The sequence below is a fragment of the Salmo salar genome, chromosome ssa12 (assembly GCF_905237065.1).
Source record: "Salmo salar chromosome ssa12, Ssal_v3.1, whole genome shotgun sequence".
In the NCBI taxonomy this organism is placed as follows: domain Eukaryota; kingdom Metazoa; phylum Chordata; class Actinopteri; order Salmoniformes; family Salmonidae; genus Salmo; species Salmo salar.
Genome location: NC_059453.1, coordinates 42,175,974 through 42,184,486, shown reverse-complemented (window position 1 = coordinate 42,184,486; position 8,513 = coordinate 42,175,974). Strand labels below are relative to the sequence as shown.

The window sequence follows — 8,513 nt, the reverse complement described above, 5'->3', positions numbered from 1 at the left end:
AGACAACACCTGCCTTCAACTGAGAGTCCCAACCCCAATTAACCAAACATAGAAACACACACACCAGACTAACCATAGAATACAAACACATAGACCATCAACCAAAAACCCGGAAATACTAAATCAAACACCCTTTACACAAACACACCACCCCGAACCACATAAAACAAATACCCTCTGCCACGTCCTGACCAAACTACAAAAACAATTAACCTTATACTGGCCAGGACGTGACACAGTCTTTGTTTAATTCACATGATTCTGCGCTATGACCCTATAACAAACTGTTCTATTGTGTCTCCATATCCTTTTATACACTCTTAGAAAAAAGGTACTATCTATAACCTTAAAGGGTTCTTCGGCTGTCCCCATAGGAGAATCCTTTGAAGAACTCCTTTTTGGTTGCAGGTAGAACACCAAAAGGGGTTCATCAAAGGGTTCTCCTATGGGGACAGCTGAAGAACTCTTTAGGGTTATAGATAGTACCTTTCTTCTAAGAGTGTAGGCATATGGGAGCTATTGCTGGGTTAGCTGCCTGCCAGCAATGCAATCGAGTGGACTTTAATATATTCCCAAAAGAGACTGGTTTCTCTGATGTATACCACAAAGCATGACAACCACACATAGTGCCCACCACATAAAAACGGCCCAAGTGGAAATGTACACCGAAATTCACCCACCCCACCTCAAAAAACGTTTCTCCATTACACAGAAAGAAACTTTTTTCTACTATTAAGTCACTGACAAGAAAATCTTAGGATGTTACAAACCTCAAGCTAAGACAAACGTCCTAGAATATTTAGATAATTGGCCCTCAGCTAGAGATGTTCTCACAACTTATTCTAAGGATTCTGAACAACTTGAACAAGGATTCTGAACAGCTTGAACAAGTAGTCTCTGTTCTCTCATAACATAATGATAACTCAAAAGTTATTTCCATAGAGCAATTTTCTGTCTATAAACTTTTGGAAAACGGAAAGAGGACAGTCTATTGGCTTTCATGTGCTTGTTCCAGTGATGTAACCAGATCATTATCCAACCCTGTCACGTTCATTGGTAGTTGGAGTCCGAAAGTAAAGTTTTACTCTTAATTTATTTGGCAAGCATTTGTAGAAAGATCCTCAGTGTATTGTATTGGGAATGGCATATACATTGAAAGTAGATGGATAAAAGTTATTGAATTTATTAAGATCTAAGCCATGGTCCATTGAGATAGAATACAGTGTTTGGTATAAAGTAGCCTACAGTACCAGAATAAAACTCTACATTTCAGCAAGAAATGGGATAAAAAAAAACATGTTTTATGTAATTGAAATATGAAATAAGCCCATGCATGGAGATGGTTTGTAGGTAGCCATGGAGAAAGCAGCAGTTCTATGGCGCTTAAATTATACGAGCCGAGGCGTGAGCAGAGTTAATTCAGTTTCTATTACAGGCTACACTGGTTCAGTGGGCCAGTCTGACAGCAGAGTTCATTCAGTTTCTTCTACAGGCTACTCTCGTCGTGGGCCATCTCGTCGTGGGCCAATCTGACAGAAACTTCTAGGTGGCACATTAACCCACTCTTTCAGTTCACCCATATTAGCCTGGTTGAGCAAGAGCCAGCAGCCAGTCAGTCCTCCTAACAAAGACTGATCTTAGCTCATATAGACAATATTGTTCATGTTATTTGAGGTAGCCTACTGATTGGCACACTGATTACACATGACTGAATGTCAATGAAGATGTATGAAAGTGGCTCACTGACATAATTCCTATAGTTTTTCAGAAATGAATACATTATTTTATTTTGTTTTTTAAAAATTAGGGTAGATTTGTATTGCAAAAATCCACTTTGTAGTCTGGACTAATTGTATCAGATGCAACTCCGGCTGCACATACTCCTTGTTCTAGTACGCAGTGCATTCCCCAGAGAGTAAATGGTGAAGCAAGAGAAGTAACTGGGCCCAAAAATCTGTCTTCTCCAGCAGGGGGCTTTCTTTTCCGCTCACCGAGCGAGTTTTTGTATGGAGGTCAATGAGAGAGTTGAATTTGGAGAAGAAAAAAAACATGTAATGGTTTATTTGCTACGTGTGGCTCATTTGATCGAACTGAAGTTTCATAATGATTAGGTTGTTACGAGTGTACTGATATAAGTAGGAGACGTGACATCCTGGCAACTTTAAGGAAAAAACACTTTATATAGATAGGAGTTGTGCTTGGTCTTCACTAGTTACCACAGCCACAAAGTCATAAACCCAGTTTATATCTACAATGTATCTTCTTAAAATGTGATTTTAAATCTAACCGTAACCACACTGCTAACCCTATGCCTAACCCTAACCTTGAAGTAGAAGCAAAAAGCAAATTTGGGTTTTCATGATTTTTTCCCCCAATTTAGCATTATCTTTACTTTGTGGCTGTGGTAATTAGTGGAAACCCTTGTCCACGCGTATCTGCCCTCTTATTGGCTAGAACCGTCCCACCTGATCTTTTCTTCTCCCGACTGCCTTCCATCTTTGAAGACGTTTCTTTACATTGTTCAGGCGATACTACAGTATCTGGTCAATGTAATGAATCATCTAATCTGTGATTCCCCACCGAGTTTTGCTCTTCCTTATGTAACTAATGTGAATACTATTGTAGGGTACCCTCTACTTCCATTTTCGCAAGGTTAAACCGTACTATTATTTAGTATTTGAATTAATAGATTCGGCATTATAGTTTGGGCGTTTCGTTTTGTTAGGCGTAAATGCGTGCAAATAATCTATGGTGCGTTCCAGGACTGGCTGGTGAATTGCTTTGAAATGTCCAACGTAGCCATAAACTCATTCCCATATCATAAAACGGAAGATGCCTTATTATTAATATCATTATTGCTGGTGCTAAGAACCAGACGAGACACCCGGCATTTGTGAGAACACACGTGTAAATTTGTACCCAGCCCGCCTCCATTTTCTTGGAATTCCATAATGCGCATGGAGAGTAGATCCATCCGCGTCTCCAGACGGTATAGACCTTTCCTTAAACACGTTCTGCGGTGTGTGTTTTGTCCCCGTATTTTCCGAGCAGATGCATACGTATTTATACCAAATGAACATTATAAAGGCAGTAGAATATTTAAAATCTAATGTCCCATATTGATTGTTACGTTTTGGCGCGATTTTGGGCTGTGGAAGGATACTGCTGTGCTGTGGTAGTATATAGTGAAATCTGTCTCGCCGCCACACCCACCCACAGATCGATCTGGTATAGTGCGTGAGGTATGGTAGCTAGATTAAAACGCAGTGGACCTTCAGTACTTTCAGATACAGCAGAATAATTACATTAGTTTATCTCTGTTTAAATTTCGTTGGAATTTAACAACTCACGAAAAAAGGCGTCTTCTTCCTTTTCTCACCCCCTGAAAGAATAAAGGTAAGAGTTTATATTTACAGGGTCAGAGTTTATTTCACATGGGTTTTTTTTCACGTGTTTTTTCCCACATGCCGGTAATTTAGGTGGGTTTCTTTCGTAGTTTGTCTAACTAGCTCGCTATCAGACGTTTAAAACACTTCTATTTCAAAATAGATTACAGAATGCACGAAAGGGTCATTTATTATGCATGAGTGATTTTTAGCTTCAATTCTTTATTTTGGCAAACATTTTTAATGTGCAACTGTCGATGCATGCTAGGCTAGTTTGTATTTTTTTTGTAAATTCAGATTAACGGGTGGGTATAATTTGTGGAACATTCCAACAGAAATCTGTTCCAGAAACTTCGTAAATAACAAGGTTGCCAACAACGCATACAAAGTTAGGGAGTGGGCTATTTCATTAAGTTTGTCATTCATCACGTTTATTACGAAAAATGTCTGTCTTCACTCTGGTAGCCTATGGACAAACATTAAGAATAAACTACGTGGTGAGTTGATTCCTATTCGGCGGCTAGTTAGCTAGGTGAATTGATCATGCTACTTTGTATGCGTTGTTTCTTAGCAACCTTGTACTTTACGACGTTTTTGGAACATATTCTGTTGGAACGTTCCACAAATTATACCCACCCCAGCTTAACTAATCAAATGAAATGTCCAGGTTGAACGCCCATATGTAACGTTAGCCTAGTTTTGCCATAGTTATTCTCTGTTCTGCTAGCCTACTGCTTGTTTATAGTAACTGCACCACTTTAGCCCTTTAAAACGTCTACTGGTATTTTAGCCACGCTTTACGATTGAGTTCAGCGGCGACAAGTGTGGGCGTGCTGGTTCGCCGTAGTTTTTCAGCACCAATCTCCGGTGTTTAAATGTTCGACTAAACGTCAGCTATTAAGCTAACTGTGGTAGATGCATTGTAGTTGATTGATATACATGTACCTGTGATATTTCTGAAATGTTATTGTTAAATACTACCCAATTTAAACATTTGTCCCCCAATCCCCCTTTCCCAACAAATTGTGCATTCCTGTATTATAGCCAGCCTACTTATAATAAAATGTTAATTTTATTCTGCTGAGCCATTTAATTTGTTCATATTCATATCTTTAATCATTTTTTATTGTTGAATTGTCGAGAAAGAAACGAAAAGTAGCATTTCGTTTGACGTGTATATCCCGTACATACGACTAGCACAACCAGAAAATGTGAATCTGAATGGGAGAGATGTTGAACTTTCCTTGAGGAAAATGTTAATTTGGAGACTGAGCTCCCCAGCTGTTTAAATTATGTCATGGGGATAACATCTGGTTGATGACCACCCTCATTGGGGCGGGCAAGGATGTAAACATGAATAAAACGTTGTGCTTGCAGATGGAGTACTAAGAGCATCACTAAAAAGTTTGAGAACTCTCACCACACTTGCATAGTATTTTGCCCTTTTTGCGGTGGTGCATTCTGAACTGCATTCTACTGTTCTTTTTAACACATTTTATCTTCCCTCTTCCCAGATTCAGCCAAAATGCTGCAGAGTTTCTCTCAGTCGCAAGATTGGTTCTACTCGGAGCCTCTCTTATTTGATGATGAATTCTGCCAGAGCTTGATGAAGGACCTACAGTCGCTCCCCACGCCACCCCAGTCCCCTCCGATGAAGGTTGGACTCAATGCCAAACCACTTTCCAAGGAGGACCAGTTGAGCTACGTCTCTGATATACTCCTGGAGGATCAAGACCCACAACTAAATTGGAATTTTGACATTTTGTACGATGGCAATGCAACCGGAACAAAGGACCAACAGCCAGAGGAGTCCGACGACTGTTTGTGGCATTGCCTCAGTGATAAGTCTATGGAGGAGAAGCTATCGTCCGTGCTCTCCAGCAGCCCGCTGCTCTCGGACATAGACACGAGAATTTTTGAGGAAATTGCTGGCTCCACACTGGACTGCCACACTGCGGCACTCGCGTGCCAAGCTTTGGAGAATGAGGGTTTACTATTGGACAGGCAGGACCGTCAGGAGCAAGGCAGCGAGTCGACCTCCGACTACGGCTCGGCAGGAGGTGAATTCTCAACTTATTGGAGCAGTGCTAGCGATACTGGTGAGTTGGTCCTCATTCTTGCCTAAGCTGTGCTTGTAAATGAAAAGGTTACAATAGCATGTGAGTTATTTGCTTTAATGTTAAGAGGAACTGTTAGAAAGTGACTTTAGGCCATTTGACATAGGTAGTGACATTTCAGTTGTACAATAGAGTGGACCTCCTCATGCATGCTTTTTAAACACCTTGATTTCATAAGGGAATTTTAAATTAGGACCATGTTTTTCTTGCACCGTTTCTATTTCTCAAGAGCTTCAGCAAAAATTAACAACATAAGTTAGGCTTTCTGTTGTGTAAGCTTGCGATACAAAATGATAAACAACGTGGAAGGAAAGTTGTCAACGTCCAGAAAGTCACAGTTAAAAATGTGGTAGTCTAAAGCCAAGGCATCTGAATTGCAGTTGTTCAAATGTTATCGGAATTGACTGCTAACCCAATCTCTTGTGGATTCTCTTCTCCACAGAGGAGGAGATAGACGTAGTGACTGTGAAGAGGACTGCCAGCCCCTCCCAGTCGGTAGAGGAGTGCCGGCGGCAACAGCGCGCCATCAAGCGCCAACACCTGGAGATCCAGCTGCAGCACAATTATGCTGCCCCCTGCCCCACGTCGCCCCTTCGCCCAGAGGTCTCGACCGCCTCAAACTCCCACCACAAGCGCTCCCGGGTCTCCGATCCGCACAGACACCACCACCACGGCTCGTCGGGCCGCTCATCCTCGTCCCGCCACTACCTCAGCAGTCACCACCAGTCCAGCTCCTCTAGGCAGTCGCCGGACATGGAGGACGAGGAGGAGAAGAGGCATACCCACAATGTGATGGAGAGGCAGCGGCGCAACGAGCTGAAGAACTGCTTCCTGCGGCTCAGGGACAACGTACCCGAGCTGTCCAATAACGACAAGGCCTCCAAGGTGGTCATTCTGAAGAGGGCACGTGACAGCATCCGCGGCCTGGAGCTGGAGGGCCAGAGACTGAACGCCAAGCGAGACAAGCTCCGAGACGGGCAGGAGCAGCTCAAAGCTAAACTGGAGCAGCTCAGGAGGTAATGGTGGGACCAAGGAGATGAGGTCTAACACAAACATTTAGAGACATTTAAATAAACCAGTTGAGAAGACCTGTCTGGACTTCAGATTTAACGCTCCCCACAATCTGCATGGTGGCGTCCATCCCCTGCAGTGACTGTTCAAGAAGAAGTGAATGTTACTGAGAGACAGTTAAATGTGGTTGAGTAAAAAAGTTTGGTTTGGAGCAATAGGTCCACCTTCAGCCCTGTAGCGATTTGCCAAAGTCATTGTTCATAAAGTAGACTACATGTAACAGTCTAATTTGTAGCGTAAGCTATATCAAAGTGAGCAGCCATTTGTTACTGAACATGGAACTTGAATACGGTCTCTTCCACATTCCCCCATATGTTATGAACTTGGTTGTTCTCTTGCTGTGTTTTTATTTTGGGCTGGATCCAAAGTTTGAGTTCTAATAAGGGGTTGAATGTAATGTATTCCAATTATTGCCATTAATTGCAAAAAAAGTCATGTCTTAACACATTTATCCAATTAGACTTCTTCTTTTACTCACAAACTTTAAAGCCCCGACCTGTTGGTAGGAATTTGGTGTGTTATTGTGAAATAATGCAGTTCTCATGCCTTGAAACTCATTCTGTTGTCGACTCGTAACTGTACAATGTTTTATAAGTTTTGTTAAAAGCATATGATTTACTGTACCTACCTCGACCAGGTCTCAGACCTGACAATTTGTTTGGTTTCTCAGAAGCAATGATATAGATTTCTTTGTATATATTTTTGATTATTATGTATCATAAATTATTTGTCTTATTTTTTCTTGGTTTATTTGCAAGTAAATAGTTCTGCTCATCAGCAGACTTTTGTTTTTATAATGTAATAAACAATGGACAAATCAGTTTATTTGTGTTATTATATAGACTGTGATACCTTGCATCGTGTCAAGGTGTATGTATATGGTTTGCTTCCAAGAAGACCGCTATTGAACAATCAGTGTACGGTACTTATGTAGGCGTTTATGGTATTTGGGTCAAGGTGCGTGGGTGAATGATTGACAGTTGTGAAGATTGCACAGTACCAGATTGAAATGGTACTGTAACTATTTTCAAAGCCTTGTCAAAAGATAATCTTAATTTTATCTCAAACTGGGGTGTGACTGATAACACAAACAATTTGCCTGTCGCGCTTTCAAATTATAAACAAAGTTCAGTGTGTTTAGATGGAGAGACACAACCTTTCTCACATGAATACACCCAACCACCTGCCTAAGACCTAGATTCGTATGACCTCAGTTCTTCACTTTGACATTTACTGCATGACTGTCAACATCACAATACCGTCAGAAAGAAAACAAACTTATTTAATCAAAATTGTTTCCTTGCATGGGAACCCTGGCACCTGGCCACCTACAGAAGTTACTGTAACAGCAAATGAAAGCCCAACCCACCCACCCCTTTCTCCAGATCTTGTACTGACCTGCCTGCCGCTATAGTTTACTTTGAGAATCTAGCTCTGGTTCTCATGGCACACACCAACGTTGCATAACTCTGAGAGCGAAGTAGTGAACACATGTCACGAATGGCACACAGCCCATCTGTGAACTATTACCTGCAACTCGGAGGGTGCAGGGCGGGCTTTTTCTTTAATGTCTGGCCAAGAGTTACCCTACTGACTGATTATGATGCTTTTCCTGCCTGGCTTGTCATAAGCACAATTGTCAGCTGTCTGTCTAGTGCCCTGGGGCTAGTCCATGATGTCATGATATCCACTCCTAGGTTGTGTTCATTAGGGCACACAAAGGAAAATGTTTTAAAACATTTTTACAAAGAAGTCCAGGCTGTCCCTCCTTGTTTCAGTCCATTTTTTCCCCCGTTTGGTGATTAATAAACATTACCCTGGCTGCCAGGACTCCGGTAGAGCTGGCTGAAGGCTCTTGATGCGTCCCAGGGCAGTCACTGACTGCCAGTGGTGATATGAGGCAGGTTTTGGTGACTTCAAATAAGTGTAGCTTCTCTGA

The 8,513-nt window shown here is 41.7% G+C and overlaps 1 protein-coding gene across 1 annotated transcript; it reads left to right on the top strand.

Annotated features, from left to right (window-relative positions):
* Positions 1 to 3,236: 3,236 nt before the first annotated feature.
* mych (myelocytomatosis oncogene homolog) lies at positions 3,237 to 7,394 on the top strand. Its single transcript, NM_001173631.1, has 3 exons — positions 3,237 to 3,396; positions 4,901 to 5,485; positions 5,946 to 7,394. Exons 2-3 carry the CDS (start codon positions 4,912 to 4,914, stop codon positions 6,521 to 6,523), a joined length of 1,152 nt encoding a protein of 383 aa, NP_001167102.1. The 5' UTR covers positions 3,237 to 3,396; positions 4,901 to 4,911; the 3' UTR covers positions 6,524 to 7,394.
* Positions 7,395 to 8,513: the final 1,119 nt, after the last annotated feature.

Excerpts from the sequence above, each read along its gene's own strand:
- mych (NM_001173631.1), top strand. The coding sequence starts at position 4,912 with ATGCTGCAGAGTTTCTCTCAGTCGCAAGATTGGTTCTACTCGGAGCCT. Across the intron at positions 5,486-5,945 it reads GAGCAGTGCTAGCGATACTG|AGGAGGAGATAGACGTAGTG; the intron begins GTGAGTTGGTCC and ends TCTTCTCCACAG.